General features: G+C 45.9%; 1 protein-coding gene across 1 annotated transcript in view; it reads left to right on the top strand.

The window, feature by feature from the left end:
- Positions 1-4,678, top strand: part of LOC138557788 (cytadherence high molecular weight protein 2-like) — a 123,712-nt gene extending 119,034 nt beyond the window's left edge. The window contains exon 19 of the mRNA XM_069642635.1: positions 4,608-4,678. Within this exon, the coding sequence (XP_069498736.1) occupies positions 4,608-4,678 (71 nt within the window). The remainder of the gene's footprint in view (positions 1-4,607) is intronic.
- Positions 4,679-19,263: the final 14,585 nt, after the last annotated feature.

The raw sequence follows: 19,263 nt of genomic DNA, 5'->3' as shown, positions 1-19,263 counted from the left end.
CAGTTATACTTTTCTCTCTCAGCATACCTTAAGGCTAAATCACTATCTCTGTCACAATGTATGTGCTGGAACAAGGTCAAGGAAATACCTGACCTGGCCAAAGCCCTGCTATGCACCCTATCCTCACTCCCGACCACAGTTAAATCTGAATACATTGAGCTTTTTGATTCCTGACTCAATGACTCACTCCTTCCCCTCACCGCTTCCAGGTCTGCTCCCACTCGTGGAGGACCAACTCCCAAATTGTTCACCATTCAGCTAAAGATATTCAAAACTTGAAACTGTTCCCTCTAACGCATATGGCGAGAATCCATATCCTCTCAAGGCAAATCAGTGTGCGCCCAGTACCACCGAAATTACAAATCAGAAATCCGAAAAGGTAAAAAAAAAAGATTACAACAACAGAATCCTGGCCTGCACCAGGAGCAGCAAAGAGCTCCACAGGACCATCACAGAATTCCTGAAACCTTCATGCACCTCTGCCCCGACCACCGCTTCGCAAACACTCTGCAACTCCCTCTCCAAACACTTCCACAAAACAGCTACAGAAAGAACAGCAACGCTTAATGTCAAACTCTCAAGCATCACCGCTGGCCCACTTCCCACTCCTCAGGATCCAGCCGTCAGGCCCTCTGAGAACCCCCCTCCGTTCTGCTCCACCAACCCCAATCTGAGCGAGAAATTCACCAAACTACTATACAACAGCAAACCCTGCTGCTTCCCCCATGCCCTTTGTCCCGCCTCACTCCTCAATTAAATCTTCACCTCCACATGTGCAGGAGAACTGGCGAAGTCCATCCTTAGTGACTTTCTTACCTCTGGCAACTTCCCGGAATCTTTCAAAATCTTGCATGTGAAACCCCTTCTAAAGAAAACATCCCTCGACCCTCTCCAACCAGGTAACTACAGGCCCATTTCTATCATCCTCAGGCCAATGGAAGTGTAGAAAAATTAAATGGACTGTTGAAGAGTAAACTGTCAAACAAATGTACTACGTTAGGGAGGAACTGGCTGCACTGTCTCCCTCTGGCTTTGTGTAGCCTGAGAATGCAGCCGCGTAAGGATCACCACTTGTCACTGGATGAGATAGTGACGGGGAGAAGAATGCACACACCTTTTATACCTACCCACAAAGCATCAGATGCTAACAGAGCAGCAGGAATGCTGGGGGAGCAGTTTCAGGGGTATTTGAGGGAGTTAACCAAAAATAAAATGATTTTGTCTCTGCGGATTGCTCCTAGAAGAGAAGATACAGCGGGAGCATCGCCAGCGGGTCCATGAACTTACCAGCACCTCAACTGTACCGGGGGACCAGGTCTTCATCAGAAACTTTGTCTGGCTCTGGAACGACCAACATTTCCAGCGCTCGTTTGCTGTCATCTTTGCTACACCATTTGCAGTTCGGGTGAAGAAATTGCGGTACTGGGTCCACTTATCCGATGTTCGGAAAGCACCTGGCACTACTACACATTGTCGCAAACAAGTTATTGAGTAATATTAAAGTATACTTTCCATCACATTTCCTTATGATGCTACTATTGGTCAATCCGTATACTATGATGAAATGTTTTTCTGCATGTTTTTTGTGTTTTTTCTATCCCTTTGCAGGTACAACAATACAGGCGTTGTGTAATATAAAAGATATGTTGTTTATGTTGTTTTCTTTTTGGAGTCGGTATAGTGTTTCTGTGTGCTTATTTTATATGGTTGGGGCATATAAAGGGGAGTATGGAAATAAAAATTACACAGATGTATCTTTGGGGATGACATGAACCAGGAGGGAAACTGAAACTGAGATAGAATATAATCAGTATAAAGGGGTAATACTGGACATTGTGGCGGAGGTGCATCACCCCAAGTCAGATAACATGTGGTATAATCACATGTGAAAAATGGGGAAGTAGAGGTCAAACGAGAGCTGCTATGTATGCTGTTTGATACATCACACGACAGGTGCACCCAAGTTGTTTATACCCCAAGAAATGCTGCCTCTTATAGCCCAATGTTTAGTACACCTGGCCCAAGGGCATATGCTCCAAGCAGTAATAATGGACAGAGATGATGAAGAATGTGCCAAAAAGAATGAATGAACAATGAACAAGCCGGTTGTAAACTAAGACCATTGCTTAAAATGGAACAAGCATTGTTTTACAATGATAGATGGGTGGCAGGAGCAGTGAGTGAGCTGTGCAGCAGGGGGACTACTGGGGTTCTCGGAAGATGTAGTGGCATTTGTCAATCTGAACTGTGGCAGCACATGGGTAAATTATGTGACAAGATTGATATGGATCGAGTTAAGTGAGACCCCAGCAAAGGTACAGAGGCCAGCCGGGTATTCCTTTTGTTTTCAAGCAAATGGTACTATACCTATAGGAACGAACATTCAGTGTAATAAAACGCTCTTTATCCCTGAACTGACCAAAGGCACAGTAGTATTAATGGATGTCTATTGGGTGTGTGGACAATACGAGCACTTACACCTCACGCCATCATAGATGGGCGTGTGTTCACTAACCACCTTGCACTCAGTGGTTCTGTGTAACGCTCACCTGATTCCCGTAGAGGCGCCGGTCTTGACTGGGCGTATACCGTATCTTCAAAGGTGATGTGTAACACACGGCTGGCTCTTTGGGCTGGACCTCTGTGCACTGTATGTCTGAATCGAAGGGTAAGATGTCTGCAGATAGAAAATATGGGATTAAGGAACTGGGTTATTGAATGTCTCTCTCTTCTTCCCTTTCTCTTCTCCTGTAGAACCCCAAAGGTTAACGCTCTCACCTTAGGTAAGTGAACGCCGTGCTCTCCATCTGCCTCGGGGCAGGGTGCTGTAACCAGTTTCTTCACTGGATAAGGGGAGCAGGCCTCTTGACTTCAGAGGACTGCTGTCCGTCGTTTACTGCACGAACGGTAAGTTTCGAGTAATCCTAATGTCTTTAAAGTCTTTAGTAATGATGTCTCTTGTTTTGCAGGGTTCCGGCGATGGCGGATGACGGGCTGAAGTGAGTTGAAGATGGAGCCCGTGTGATGAATAGAAGCGCCTGGAAGCAGGTAAGTAAGCGCTTGTTGCCTGCTTCACGATGCGCTCTAACTGTCTTTTTATTTTGCAGGTACAAGTTCGGAACGGCTGCAGGGTGCCGAAATACCCACTGGGTTAGATGTGGAAAGGAGTAATGGCACGTGAGTATTAAAGTTCCCCAATGTCTTTAAACGCACCTTGTTTTGTCTTTCAGATGCGGGATGCAGCGCCAAAGGCCTCCGGAGCGTGCGAAGAGTTGGTAAGCTTTTGTCTTTCAGATGCCGGAATGCAGTGTGAAGACCTCCGGAGCGCACGAAGAGTAGGTAAGCCTTTGTCTTTCAGATGCCGGAATGCAGCGCGAGGCGTTGGTGACAGCCGATGGACCAGGTAAGTGAAGAGCTGTCACTGAAGACCGTAATGCTAACCTGTTCTTTCTTGTCTTTATAGGTGTTGCTGAAGACTGGATTCAGGATGGTAAGCCTTTTTCCTTAGGCCCAGGATCAGATGCAGAAGACACGATGAGCGTTCTGCTGCAGAGGATGCAGAATAACGCAAAGCAAGATTCATCCATCGGGTGTGGTTTAAATAGCCTCCTGTAGTGCTTAGATGTCTCCTTCCACAGCCACGCCTAGGTAAGAAAAGAGTTCCTGCTTTCCAGAAGAGTTCCAGTGTTCTGAATCTAGGGAGTGGCTCCTGCCCCACCCAACAGGAAAAGTAGTTCCAAACAGAAGAGGATCAGAGGCTCAACTGGCAGGCAAGTAAGCAGCATGGTCTGCTGCAGGTAAGTCCACCCAAGCATTATGAGCCCGGCGCTTCCAGCGCTGGGACTGGGCATATTTATGAGCCTGGTGCCACTGGCGCCAGGACTGGGTCCAAAAGGTCCCAATTGGGACTGGTTGGCACTCGGAACCTGGGTTATGGATCTGCTTCCAAGGGAGTTGGGAAAACCCTGACCTTTTGGATGCTGAGAGCATGACATTCTGGTAGTGCCTGATGCCCATCTGTCTGTTATAAATGTGCCGTTCCTGAAACCAACTAAGCCCCCATTTACCTGTCGTGCCCACCGCTCTACAAGGCTTCATCTCCAGAAAAGATCAAATAATCTGTCCAAAGACCCGTCTGATAATTTGAAGGCAATTCCAGACCAGTTTAAATTATTCACCAAATCCAGGTATCCAGACTGCAGCCAATGCTAAATGGCTGCAGATTACCAGGTGGGAGATACTTCAGTTGGAGAATCAAATGGAGCAGGGTCTTAATTCTCTAAAAACGGAGTTACTGGCAATCGGACTCATGACCCTTGAGAACAGATTTGTTCTGGATTTGCTCATGGCTATGGATGGAGGCATGTGCAAGAAACCTGGACTGTCATGTTGCATGTACATCCCCCCAAATGATGCTGATTACGGGTCTCTGACCCATGCAATAGTGGCACTTCATAATTTGTGGATTGCCATGGAAAAACAAGCAGGAGTAAATGTGGATGACTGTTCGATTCGATGTTATCATGGGCCCCCCGTGGTTGGAAATAGCCGTAAAGTTATTGGTTCTCATTGTGGTTTTTCTGCTTGTGCTTTTTTGTTCCTGTCAGATGATCCTGAGATGTTGTATGAAGACTCTGCCGAACAGCGAGACGATGATGGTGTCAATACCAATGGGTAGAGCTCCTCCTCTCACAAAACATAAATACACTCAGACAGATAGATGGGATGGGGTTCTAAAGCCAAGGATGGTGAGAGTAGAGCAGGATCTCGGACCACCAGGTACCTTGACCACACCCCCACATGACTCTGAGAATTACATAGAACACTGGGTTGATTTAGAAGGAGATGGGGGTGTTGTTTTCTGACATGCACTCCTGAAGAATATGCACAGGGGGGTTTACGTCATGTGTTTAGGGCATGGGTACCCAAAGATGATGACTATAGAAGAATGGAGGCAGCAGGGTTAGTCAATGGAGTATTAACTAAAGGGGGGAATGTTGGGATGCACGTATAGAGTACAAGCCGGCAGGCAATAAGGTTCTGGCTGAGAAAAACTGATTAGCCTGGACAACACTGCGAGCAGGATGAATTTGGCACAGCTGAAGGTGCACGTATCACTTGTAGTTAGCGTTGACGCACATTAGACCCGCATATAGCAACACAGTAGGAGAAACAAACATGTTAATGTTGTGGTAGCAGAGGTCATAGGTAGGGCAGTGTATATGCCCTGGGTGTGGTAGTTGTATGCAATGTTTTTTAGTGAGGTGCGAGAAAAAAGCTGAAGTAGGTGGAAGATGGAGTCAGAAAGGTACTGTGGAAGGAGCAAGGTCAGTGTGTTAACATGACTGAAGTGCAGCCATAATGGGTTTTGAGGCCTAATACTTTAAAAACAGAATAGAACGAAGGCCTTGTTGTAGAGCTGCGGTTCTGTTTAGCTCAGTCCCAAGACAAATCCGTTTTCCATTCCCCAGGAGAGCAGCAGAGTTCAGAGACACCCGCACTGCACAGATAAATGCTAATTGTACCCAGCTGCAAGACCAGAACGTGGTGGGAACGGAATGTTAGTTGTAGGGAGGGCAGGTATGGATGCACCCTTTGAAGGACCAATTCATGAGAACAGGGCATGGGCTTTTGTGATGCCAAAAGGCCCGGCAAAGATTTAGAGCACTACTGCCCTCACCCCAGGGGTGGTCATCCCATATGAATTACAAGTACACACGTAACCAAAGCAAATACATTCCTGAAATTCAGACTCAAGAGTGGTGCCCTGGTCACGTCATTCCTGGGCACCTGGGGTTTGAAGGAGATAAGGGGGAGCTGTGTCTGGAATTTTCTGTGATTTGAGATAAGAGGAGCAGAAATGATGCCAAATAAATTCAGTACAAATTCGGTAGTGCAGCTTGTGTGCGCCCCAATGTCTGGGATAATGAGAAGGCCCATTGTCTTATCAAAGCAAAGTTGGCCTTGCCAGTTCACTTTGAAGATGTCTGGATTGGAGGGGTGCACTTTACGGGACGGTCACAATTTATTAGTGTGTCAATATTTTAGTACCTGGCTGCAATAGTGATAATGCAGTGGGCCACGTGTCTAGGTAAGATAATATGTGGCCAATCGGTCCAGGAACTATAGGTGGTATTAGCATGTTCTATAGGTGTTAGCCAAAGAGGGTGGTGGGATAACATTCTAACCTATGTATGTAGATTTTGGGGTTTTCTGCTATTTAAGCTGTAGCTACTTGTGATGTGATGAGCTCTATGTCAGTTCAGTTCTACTGAATCGTATGAGATCTTTTTGCATGCAATAAACCTTGTTTTCCCTTGCAAATTGGTGCACTGATCTTTTGGTCTCTTGGATTATTTTTAGCGTTCGGGTTTTGGGTTGCTATTCTCTTTACACTATTTGCATACGAGAACATTTCATAAGGATACCGAGGCCAACACAGCACTACATAGTAAAAGCTGTCATAGACAGTCTGTGATTAGGAATATTCCGGTGGGAGAATTCACGAGAGCCAAAAGGAATTGTAGTTGGTGGGAAGACTATCTGAATGAGAAGCAGATCATTAAAAAGTGTTTTTTCCAAAGCCCAAATCGGGTATTTGAAAGATACAGTATGTACAGCAGAAGCTAAGCTTGAAGATGAATCAAGAAGTGACTTGTTGATACCGAAAGCGAAAGTTGAAGTAGAAAGTATGCAACCCATCAGGATTATCACTAAATGTAATTCTGAAACCAAAGTTCTGTACAAGTGGTTACATAAACATCGGCATATACAAAGACTTGATGAAGACATCAGGTATATTTTGGGTGAGAGACCTTTGATAACATTAAAAAAGATACAACAATGAAGAACAAACTTTGTCTTGGTCACTTCTTTAAACAAAAAGAGTATAGTGAAGACACATGGCTCAAAACACAAGAGAACGTTTTTTTTAATAAATGTGGGCATTGTAGCATATGCAAGTATGCTATGTATAAGTGTCAGGACTGTCAGGAAATGGATCAGGACTCTCGGGTACAGATTCTACACGTTCCTCACCTTGCACTGTATTTCATCCAGGAGTTCTTTGAGTACGTGTATGGAGGATCTTCTTAGAAGAGAAGAGATATGGCCTAGCCCTGTGGGAGGCAAGCCTACAGAACAAACCCAAAGTGGTCTCCCAGCGGACCCTCCCCAGGTGACAGTCCAATGGTGGAAAACCCTTGTGGGGAAGAAAAACCAGAGTGAGATCTGGTTTCCAGGAAGGGGGTTGAAACGAAGCAGGAGGACAAGGAATCCAACAAGCAGGATGAGGTGATGAAATTGAGCAGACAGCAGCTACAATATAAGAAATATGAGGAACACAGCAGGAGCGGGTAGTGGTAGGAGCGAGTAGAAGCAGGAGCAAGTAGGAGCGGAAGTGAGTCAGGAGCAGGTGCAACGAAGGCCAGAGCAACAGCAGAGGCGAGGGGAAGAAACCTGGACACTTAAGAGAGAACAAAACTAGCTAACTGAAAAACAGAAGGCTTTGCAACATGAGGATCCAGTGCTGTTCTATGAGGATAAGTTCCTGGATCAGAGCGTGCAAAGGTGATGATGTAACTGGTGAAGACTAGATTGTCAACTGAGGTGCTTCCTAAAGTCGTATAAGGCACCTAGAGTGCTGCGATACCGAGGAAGCATGACAATAAGATCACAGCTTTCACAGATATAAATTTAAACAAGTTCATTATCACGCAATTCATTAATTGTAATACAGCATTTGCAATTAATACTATTGTTTATGTGAGTGGCAAAATATACATTGGGAGAACATATTCGGACTATGACAATGAAGGATGAGAGATTCTCAATGGAGCAGCATTGGAAAGATAAACATGAAAAGGATGACATATCAGGAATACGTTTTTCTGGTCAGGATAGAATGACATCAATTGAAAGAGGAGGAGGCATAAGAAACTGATGAGGCAAAAAGAAGCTAGGAAGATTTTTTCAATACAAAAATATTTCTTTGGGATTTAATAAAGACAAAGAACTAAGAGTATACCTGTAAACATTCAGAATGTTATGTTTGATAACATACAGTGGAAAATAATTAAAATGTGTCGTGCTTGACCTGTTGAAACAACCAATAGTTGGATATGTTCTTCAAGCTATTTAGGAAGGTAATGTAAGACAATTTTAATTATATGGAAATGTAATTATAATATTATTATACCATTCTTAGCATTGTTTGGGAAGCTTTTCAACTAAAATGTAAGGTAATTGTGGTTTGCCCAACTCAGGTTTGAAAAGATGTGTCATTTTGAGTATGTTGTTCATATAACAGACGCTGGTTATATTGACATACACATGTTTCAAGATGGCGTAGCGAAGAGAGAGTAGGAAAGGTTTGTCTTTTCTGACTCTCCTTGTATTTGCTTCAATATGTAGTGTGAGGAACCTGAGGTCTTCCTCACTACTTGGGTGGCCAGGGAAAGACCATCGCTCATGGATCCTGACCCTGGGGGTGGATATGCGAGGGAGGATCACCTGGGTGGAAGAGACTTGGGAAGTGGGGATTGGATGTCCTTAGGTGAGACATGGTATCCCCCATTTCCCTTTCATAGGGATTGAAATATCCCCTAGGCCTTTATAGAGCGTTACCAATCCTGTCCCTATTTTCCAATTGACAATGGCTCACATATTCACCATTTTCGTACTGGGACGAAGAAGAGCACCAAACAACACTTTTGTACTGGCGACTTGGAAGAGGACAACACAAACAACAACATGGAAAAGGGACTTTCGCAAAGACAGTGAGTGGTCTAGTTGTAAGAAGACCAATCAGTTTGGCGGGGACTTTAAAATCCCCAGGTACCATGAAGGCAGAGTCAGTGGCGTGCGTGGAGGCGAGAGGTTTGCAAGAGTACCGGCGAGTTACAGAGCTGAGGCAGCAGCAGGAGGTGGCGGTGAAAGGCAGAGGTCCAGGCTGAAATGCTGGAGTGAAGCAGACGAGAGCCGGACGACCGGCGAGGAAGTGCTCTGCCACTGACAGCCCGCCAATGGAAGTCGCTAAGCCACCTAACGCCAGCACACCACAGGTGCGAGACACTGCAGGGAGAAGTTGAACCGTGGCAGGTGGAGGACTCACAGAACAGCTGTATGCATAATCCGGTGAGTCCACCTAGAAGAGGGGGCCCGGGCACGACGTGGGAGCCATTGAGCCCATTTGAATTGTTGAACTTTAAGTAATTTTGAATACCGAACTGAAAGATTGAAAACTCGACGAGGAAGAAAGGTGTTGTGACAAATGTGTTTGAAAGACATTGAACTTTAAGAATAAACATGGTCCAAAGCAACAAATGAATCGTAATGCAAAACTGTGACTAGCTTGAGAGAAGGTTGAAAACGAATATTAATACAAATCTGGTGGGTGAAGGAAAACCTTAACAGATGAAAAGTGGCCAACCACCTATGGCGAAACCACTTGAGAAACTGGGATGAGAGAAATCCTTTGACCTGGCAGGCTAGTGAAACTGATTACAAGTACTTTTTTTTTAATACTGAATGAAGTGAAAGCCAAATCAAGTACTTTTGAATACTGAACAGAATGAAAGCAAGTTTTGGGCACTCTTGAATATTAAACAGAATGGAAGAAAGTGTGTAAACCTGCCTGATATGCATAACTGCAATATATTAGGAAACAAGCATTGGCAAGAGCCAGGAGAATGCAAGAAAGTGTAACATATGCATAGTGGCCAAACAAGTCACAATACAGTCTCAAGAGAGTGTAACATAGGTGAATAAACCAAGCATTACTGTCAAGTTGAAGCCGTGCCATTGTGTTGGTGGAGAAGCAGCCAAGAAGGGGTATCGGTTGCGTGATCTGTAATGGGAGGACTGTGTGTTCCGACAATTGCGCCTAGACCGAGTGCACCCCTATATGGAAGAGCCACTGAAGGCACCTATAAAGAAGCTTGGGTTTTACAATAACCTCTTATGTGTTTAGAAGTCAAGAGACTAAACTGCCTATAGAATTAGGGAAAAGGAACAATATCATCACCAGGGAAATATGTTGTTTGGAAAAGCTGGAAGATTTGAACTCTTTGGGAAGGGAGCGCCTATTATTTGTAACTATTTTGCACTTGGAGAAGGGGAAACTGAGTGCAAGCGGAGAGCTGGAAGAAGCTCGGAATTTTGCTTTTAACACTATTTCTTTTGTTGTTGACAACCCTACACATTGAATACAGTTAGACTTGAGGGCAAGTATAGGTTTTGGACATAGATGGACATTTGCTTTGGACTTCCTGACATAGACTATCCTTAGTTTTCTTTAGGTTGGGAAATCCCACCATAGCATAGGGCAAGTTAGGCATTACTCCATCTTGCGTTTAAAAGTTAATAAAACTTTGTGGATCAAACTTGAACCGGTTGTCTGTGTCTGCTTCATGATAGCTTCAAAGTAGCAAATCCAATATGGCGCTGCGGCAAAACTACCACATGGGCACCACTACATATTGAAAGAAGCAGTAGTCTAACAGGACAGGTAAGTGAGAACCTATAGAGTTTTTTCAAACATTTGGGAATAATTTGGGATCTCTAAGAGACATGGATGCAATTTTAATTAGTTGTATCCTGCATATAATTATAAATCATCAGTATGTCTGTGGAACTAATTAAGTGAAGTGACTAATGCGCGCACGAGGAAGGGGCCACGAATGGTGAGACAATACGTTTTATTATTTTGGTAAACCGAACCCTATTTCACATTTTGGATAACCATGAATTGAATTAGACTATTGGTTTCTTCCACAGGTGAAGTTGTTTGGGAGACATTCATAGAGAGAAACATAAATATATATTTATATTACATGTTCGAAACATCAAGTAAAAAGATTATTTGAGATCAAGAATGCAAAGGTAAAACTGTATTATGTGACATAATGCTTTAATGCAATGCTGCAATATACAGTTACCTACAATTAATTCAAGAGAATATTCTAAATTAATTTTTTTTTTTTTTTCCTTTTCTCTGTAATTTTACTTAGATTCTTTTTTCTTGATTATGATTGAATACTGAATACAGATGCATATATGGCTATGGGATATTATGGTGAAATTGGCACTGAAGAAGCACGAGAGAGGCATATTGAGTCTGCGAATGTGCAAACCACATGTTAGCCATTGTTAGTCATGGTTAGCCATTGTTGCTTATAAGCTACTGTTGTAAATCTTTGGTTAAAAAATTGGTAATATTGATGAAATTCTGCAATCTAAGGAACTATTGAGTTCCAATGGAATCAGTTGGCTCAATGATGCTTGTTTAATGTATGGAATGTGTATACTTGCAAATCAATTTGAACAACAGTAAAATCATTATTCATTAGATGCGAAAGTCTGTTCTTTATTTTGATTACGAGTAAAAAGTATAGGAGCGTACTCTATATATCCCAAAACAAATTAATGTACATTTATATTCCCGGAAGGAGGTTGGGAGTCTGCAGTCTATTAAAGGATTATGCTCTCCTTGCTTTACTAAATGTTTCCGGCTGTAGTGCAACATTGCTTTGAACAACAACACCATGTCCCAGCGACAGTTAGAAATCCTGTAGCTTCAAGAAAAACATTGATACCTTTGTTATAAATAAGTCCAATTAACAATGATCCGCCTTCATGACATTACTTCTTGAACTTTGCCCCGCCACTTGCTTTGGTGCAATGAACCAACATCATCAGCACAATCATAAAAGATTCAGAAAGTCCCAGAAAAACGAGCTATAACTCTCCACGCCAATATGTCAACAGAGCGCAGCCAGTCTGGGTCTGGTCCACAACCCAATCCTCCATGTAGAACCAAAACCTCTACTCTGATGTGTTCTCTGCCCCGGCAAAGAAACAACATCCGTACTAATTAGTGTTGTGAATGGCAAACAGCATCTCACAATCAGTGCTTAATTTGTAAAAAATGCAAAAAGTAGTCCTGAGGCCCGAATTCTTTCTAGTACATCTCTGATACATGGTGGAGGGCAGCTCCCCACCCTCTTTTGCCATGACCCACAGTTGCTTCGCACAGTGTCATATTTGGGGTTATAGCTGCAACTCTGATCAGCACTTTGGAGTTTATGGATGCTATGCCCATTGCAGATGTGCAATTTAAAGACACCAATGAACATAACATAAAAAATATAACATTCCAGATGTGTCTTGAAATAAGATCAATATTAAGGTACTTCTTTGAACACATCATCCTTAACATTTTGTTCTGATACAATAGCGGCAAGTGGCACATGTGGACCATCTATTTACAGAAAGAGGAGCAAACATGCTTTCCTCCTTTGGTAAACTGTTCGCCAAATACAGGAAAATTCATTACTGAACTGATGAACTTGTTTCTGTTAGGCAGAATTATATGCAGTACCCTTTGGGAACAGCACACACAATTAAGACTACAAGTGACAGTACAAATTCACCTTTGGTACAAGCCTGTACTACACTGTTAAAGTGGTAGAAGTAGCAGAGCAGCCAGACTTATCTCAAGAGTAAGTGAGCAGTACAAGATAGTTACACAAAGGACAGCAATTACTATGATTAAGGCAAACACTGATTCAAGGTTTTCAAGTAAAAACATATACATTTATTTCACTCTTCAGTTGTATAACATTACACTATTATAAACAAGTCAAAAATCACAATCTTAATACACCACACCACTTCCCTTAAATTCCAGACAAGTTAAGCTCACAAAAATGAAGTGGTAGCAAAATGGCACTCCAGCAATTTAAAAGGGAGGGAAAGACAAAAGTTATTAGAAATTAGATCAAACTGTTTTTTTCCAAGATGGCTGCCGGACTGTGAGGACGCACTCCTCGAGTCCTCCGTGCAGGCACATAAAAAGGAGAACATTGCGGCGTATGAAAGTTTACCGACAAGCCAAAATGAGCTGCCGGAAAGCACAACAGGACTCGGATTGAACATCCTTGCGGTGCAGGTCTGGGGAAAAGGGTCCGGTGCGTGGGGAGGAGCCCGCAGCAATCAGGCGCGCACCCAGCAGTGAGGAAAGACATACCCCGCTGGACGCCTCAGGAGGAAGCGCGGGGGCCCGGAGCAGCAATAGCCGACAACTAATAACGCTCAGCCGCGGACGGCCGGTGGTATCGTCCCTGCCCCCAGGACACGGAGACCCGAGCTCCGACGGAGGACACACCCGGGGACAAGAAAGTCAGTCTGTGACGGGGGTTTCGGCAGTACGGGAAGGCCCCTCAGAGCACCGGCTGCTCCCGCAACCAAGGTACCAGCAGCGACGGCCAGCGGCACGAGTGCCCAGGGGAGATGCAGCGGTGCGGACAGATGGAGGGGTGGACAGGCACCGAGGGAGGGCCCCGTGTGCTGAGGCTCTAAGCGGCAGAGGAGGAGAAAGGCGTAACATAGCGGGGGTCGGGACCCCCCCCACAGAAGAGCAGGGAACTGACGCCAGGCACGTCCAGCGGTGGCAACCTGTGGTCCCCCCAGGATGTTGAGAAACTCCTGAGGCCCAGCCGGGGGAATCGTACACTCTCCCTAGGGAGCAGTGAGGCGTAGGAGGCTGGATCTGGACCAACTCAAGCGGCTCAATTGCGGAGGCACCAATCCCGCCACATTCCGGGGAGCCAAGTTGTGGTTGAGCTCCGTGGGGAGACCGGCCCGTGTGCGGGGCCCGCTTGCATACTGGAGGAATACCAGTGTAGGCCCGGAAAATATACCTGAAGAGGGGCACGGGGGGGGGGGTGACGGCCCATGAGAAGTGAAAAGCGCGGAGACATAGCAATGGGAGCCCCCTCCTTCCCACTCATGTAACAGCACGGTGAGACTGAGCCAGAAGTGGTGCTGTGCTGGTCGGAGTGGGAGAGCAGAGGCGGGCCCGAGTTATACGCTGGGGTGCCCCCAACGGAGAGAATGCTGTCACGGGAACACTAGCAGAGACACAGGGTTGAGCCCTCCCCCCCACGGTATCCTGAAGCTGAAGGGGCCACACAGCAAGGAACACTTGGACTATTTAAGGGGTCCCCAAGACTGGGAGACACCATCAGCCCAGCCGCCGGACACCCACTTCCAGGCTAAAGAAGCACGGGAGATCCTGCTTCTCATGCGGGCTTGAGGAGTGAAGAGCCCACCCTGAGTGATGGTCCAGAAACAGGACCTGCGACAGACACATAGCTGCCCGAGTACTCAAGTTAAAAAGAAAAAGGCAACGGTCACAATAGCAACATACATACTGCTTCAGGCATAATACCAGCCGACCGTAGCCAGATCGATTCAGATGCCAGGCACCAAACCCAAAACGGGCCCATCAAGAGCACGGACCCAGCGAGACCCCAGGAGGGACAGATAGAGAAGTGCTGGTGACAAAGATGCCAAACACAAGCAGATTCGCCATCTCCTCCACCAGGGTTGTCGACTGAAGCAAAGGACCACCCAACCAGCATAGTGGCAACCGACAAAGATGAACTCTTGAACTGCTTAAAAGGTATGGAGGCCAGAATGACAAAAGCCTTCCATACTCAAATGGAACAACTAAGGGAGGACCTGAAATCGTCCCTCCAGGAGGTCAATAAAGAAATGGCGGAGATAGGCGAAAGAGTGGACATAGTTGAAAGTGGCCTCTCGAATATCACAGAGGAGACTAATCAAAACAGCTTGCTACTAGACCAGTTGGCGACTGCGACAAACAATTTGGAGCTCCAGGCAGAGGATCTGGAAAACCGCTCGAGAAGATCCAATATTAGGGTTAAAGGCCTGGCGGAATCGGTACAGGACAAGGACTTAAGAGACACGATGCAACTCTTCTTTAGCAGCCTGCTAGCAGATGCCCATCCTGAAACAATCGGCTTCGAAAGAATACCTCGAGTGGGCCCAATACGCAATGAACCAGGGTCGCGACCCAGAGATGTCCTAATAGCGATGACATTGTATGGTCTGAAAGAGGAGGTGCTACGTGCGGCAAGGACAAACGGGGACCTTACGATTAATGGGTCCCGCATACAGCTATACCAAGACCTCGTCTGGATCACTCTTCATAAAATATGGCTAATGCAACCTATCACGAAAGCCCTTCAAGCACATCAAATCAGATATAGATGGACGCACCCGTTCGGCCTGTCATTTACATGGGAAGGAAAACAGAGGAGAATTGGGAACTGCGCAGAAGGTCTGGCTCTGCTACATTTGGAGGACGAGCAGCCGGAGGCACCCACGCGCCCGAAGCCTAACATGACTGGCCCGCCGAACAGACCATGGGAGTGGTGAACAGGATGAAAGCAGAGACGGGGGAGGACAGGAAGAACCGGCAGCTTTCAACCGACTTAGGTCTGTGAACAGAGAGGCCCACCGGATCCGAACGCGGCCCATCACACGGACAATGAGTGAAGCACTACCTAAATGTGAGAAGACCGCAAAACTGCTCCGAAGCGCCTGCACGGAGGTAGGAGGTCACTAATCTTGGAAGCAGCGTCAGGTCAAACAACTCCTGACTATTGTGAACTGGGGGGAATCTGGAGGCCTTACGCCCGTTTTGTCTAGCGGGGGGCCCAAATGGGGCACAGGCCTCATATACTCCCAGGATGGGGGGAAAGGGAAGGGGGTGGAAGGGGAGGGAAAGGGAACGAAGGATAGAAAAGCAAGGAACCCAAAAACCATGAATAAAGATGAGCCACCTCCACAACTGTGTAATAACAGAAGGAAAACAGACAGAGAAAAGTACAGTAGCAGAATATGGGGTCCAATATGCAGAGACTCTTCCCCTAGGGAGCAATGGAAGAAGTGAACATTGTCTCGATTAATGTCCAGGGGCTAAACTCCCCCGCTAAAAGACAATCGATCCTAGGCAGGCTGGAAGCCATGCAAACAAAAATAGCGATCCTACAGGAGACACACTTGCTCCTGCGAGATGAGAAAAGGATGCGTAATAGAACATACCCTCTTCAGTTTTTCGCCTCAAGCCAGACTAAAACAAAAGGGGTGGCAATTCTGTGCAGCAGAGACTTAGGCTTCCACAAACGGCACATAATGAAGGATCAGGAAGGTAGATACTTGGGTGTTAAGAGTACCGTCAATGGCCAAATGTATACAATTCTAGCAGTATATGTCCCCAATGAAAAACAGGACTAGTATATTCCCAAACTACTCCAGAAGGTGGGAGGATGGTGTGAGGGTAGAGTGATAATAGGAGGAGACTTTAACTGTGTGATGGACCCAAAAATAGATAAAACACTCCCCCCGACGGCTGCAGACCAGCGAAACAGACAGGCCCTGGGAAAACCCTTCAGAGACTTGGAGGTGATAGAAACATGGCGGTTTTTCCACCCGGAAAGCTGGGAATACACACATTACTCAGCGGTACACAGGGGGTACTCTAGAATTGACATGATCCAGGTGTCCTCCACTTTAATCCCCTATGTCAAGAAAATAGAAATTGGGGTCCAATATCTCTCAGATCATGCCCCAGTGGTGATCTGCATAGAATTGCAGAGGACAATGAATAGGCCCCACCCACAATGGAGGCTAAATGAAACAATTCTGAGGGATATAGCGCTTAGGGCACACATGGAAGAAGTCATAAGAAATTATTTCCTGGAGAATGACAATGGGAGGTAGACTGGAGGGTGGTGTGGGACGCGGGGAAAGCAGTAATTAGAGGGGAATTTATAGCACAAGCAACGCAATACTACAGGGGAAAAGCCCTTATAACGTGTAAATTAGAGGAAGAGGTAGGAAATGCTGAAAAGCTCCATAAGATCCGTTAGACGCCCAGAGCCTGGCGGGACCTTAAAAAGGCCAGAGCCAAACTAGAAAACCATATGGCGGATAGAACAGCGCAAATACTGCTAAACACTAAACAATCATATTACATACACGGGGGGAAAGCGAGCAAATTCTTGGCAGCCAAATTACGCAAACAGAAGGTGCGCAATCATATTACCCGGTTAAGAAATAGTAGTGGGGAACTGCAAACGGGAGATGAGGAGAAACTAGAAACGATGGTCCACTTTCACAAAAAACTGCTGACTAGCGAGAACCTGAATGCAGCAGAACAAGTGTCCTATTTGTCGGCCATAAAACTGCCACAGATATCGGAACAACAAAAAGAAAAATTGGGGGCCCTTTTCACTACACATGAAGTGGGTGATGCGATAGCAGCGCTACCTAGGGGAAAGGCACCTGGCCCAGATGGCTTAGGAAATGGGTTCTACAAAATGTTCCAGACGCAGCTGGCAACCCCCCTTACTCGCCTTTTCAACCTAATCAGGGATAGGGGAGCAGTTTCCAAGGATATAGGACACTCGGTCACGATTTTACCCCTAAAGCCTGGGAAAGACCCGGTAGAATGCTCCAGTTACCGCCCCATAGCTCTCCTCGATACTGACGCAAAACTGTATGCAAAAATACTGGCAAATCGGTTGGCAACAGTATTGCCCGAGATAATACACGCAGACCAGGCAGGCTTCGTACGGGGGAGACACACTCAGGATAACGTCAGGCGCGTAATTGACATCATAGATTGGGGGACCAGGAGGGCCCAGAAGTTTGCTATTGCTACGCTTGACGCCACACGAGCATTCGACAGCATAGACTGGGAGTACTTAAGACTGGTACTAGAGGGTTTTGGCTGTGGGACGACATTCACCAAGATGGTTTTGGCAAATTACCAGCATCCATCTACGCATCTAATGGTGAACGGCTACACCTCAGAAAGAATCAATATCCGGAGAGGTACTCGGCAGGGGTGCCCTCTCTCCCCTCTCATATTCCCCATGGCAATGGAGCCATTTGCCTACAGAATTAGGGAAGACCCGGGAATTAGAGGGGTGCAAACTGGGGAGATCCAAAATAAGATAGCCCTCTATGCAGATGATATCATGCTTTACATGGCAGACTCAAAGCACACGTTACCCAGAATAATTAAAGAACTGCAGAAGTTCGAAAAGACATCAGGGTTCACAATAAACTATTCAAAATCCAAAGCGCTGAATATAACCAAAGGTAGCGGGGACATAGCACACCTGAAGGAACGTTATCCCCTACAGTGGGAAAAGCAGTCCCTGGAATATTTAGGAAGCCGTATCACTAGATCTATAAAGAACCTGCTCAAAGCAAACATTACACCTCTATGGAAGCGCCTGCCGGAAGACTTGCAGAGATGGGACGCTCAGGAATTAACATGGTTTGCTAGGATAACAGCGATAAAAATGACCTTGATACCCAAATTACTGTATGTTGTAAGCTCAACCCCGGTGGTGATCCCCCCAAAACTGATTCAGGAACTCCAGAAGGCCGTGTTTAAATTTATCTGGGGGAATAAGAAGCTGAGAATCCAAAAAAGGATCATGATGACGCTTCTGGGGGGGCTGGGAGTTCCGGATATAGGGAGATACGTTTTATCAGCTCAACTGACACCAGCACTGAAATGGGTGGGCAGAGACACCCTTCCGGGGTGGGGGGAAATAGAACAGACCGCGACAGACATCCCATTGGGTATGCTACCATTCCTAAAGCCAAAAGCTCGAGAGAGGGGAGGTATCCTATTGGAGGCCACAAAAACGACTCTACACACCTGGGATAAGGCTATCCGTGGCAGGGGGGTCAAACAAGGCCTGGGCCCACTGTCCCCTATTGTGCATAATCCAGACTTTTCGCCTGAGCTTCATAAAACATTCTGGGAAGGTTGGAGGGAAGCAGACACAGTGTCCCTACAAGATATGTATCAGGATGATGCCCCACTTTCCTTCGAATTATGCAAACAAAGATTCGCCATTACCGAACATCACAGATTTAAATATATACAATTGCGTCACTGGATCTCACACCCAGAGGTAAAAAGGGCTGGGTTACGACCCCCAGTAGGCCTAGAACTCACGATACGGGAGGGGACACATGAAAGAGGGATTACCAGACTGTACAAGCTACTAGACAAAGCGCAAATAGATGATACCCTCCAATATATGAAGGACTGGGAGCGGGACATAGGGGAGGAGATCACACAGGAAGAATGGAGTCAAATCTGGAGGAGGGCTCACAAACTATCCAAATCCACGGCAATTAAAGAATCTGCAAACAAATTATGTCATCACTGGTATTTACCCCCAAGTAGAATACATAAAATGAACCCCACGTATCCCCAGAATGTTGGCGTCAGTGTGGAGAAAGAGGTGACTTGTTCCACATGTGGTAGTCGTGCCCAAGGATAAAAGTGTACCGGAAAGAAATACTGAGCCTAATCAGAGACATAACGGGCGCAGACCTACCATGGTCCCCGAAGGTCATCCTGTT

Source organism: Ambystoma mexicanum, chromosome 1q, assembly GCF_040938575.1.
Source record: "Ambystoma mexicanum isolate Mex_15411 chromosome 1q, UKY_AmexF1_1, whole genome shotgun sequence".
NCBI lineage: Eukaryota > Metazoa > Chordata > Amphibia > Caudata > Ambystomatidae > Ambystoma > Ambystoma mexicanum.
This window is presented reverse-complemented; position numbering and strand designations above follow the sequence as displayed.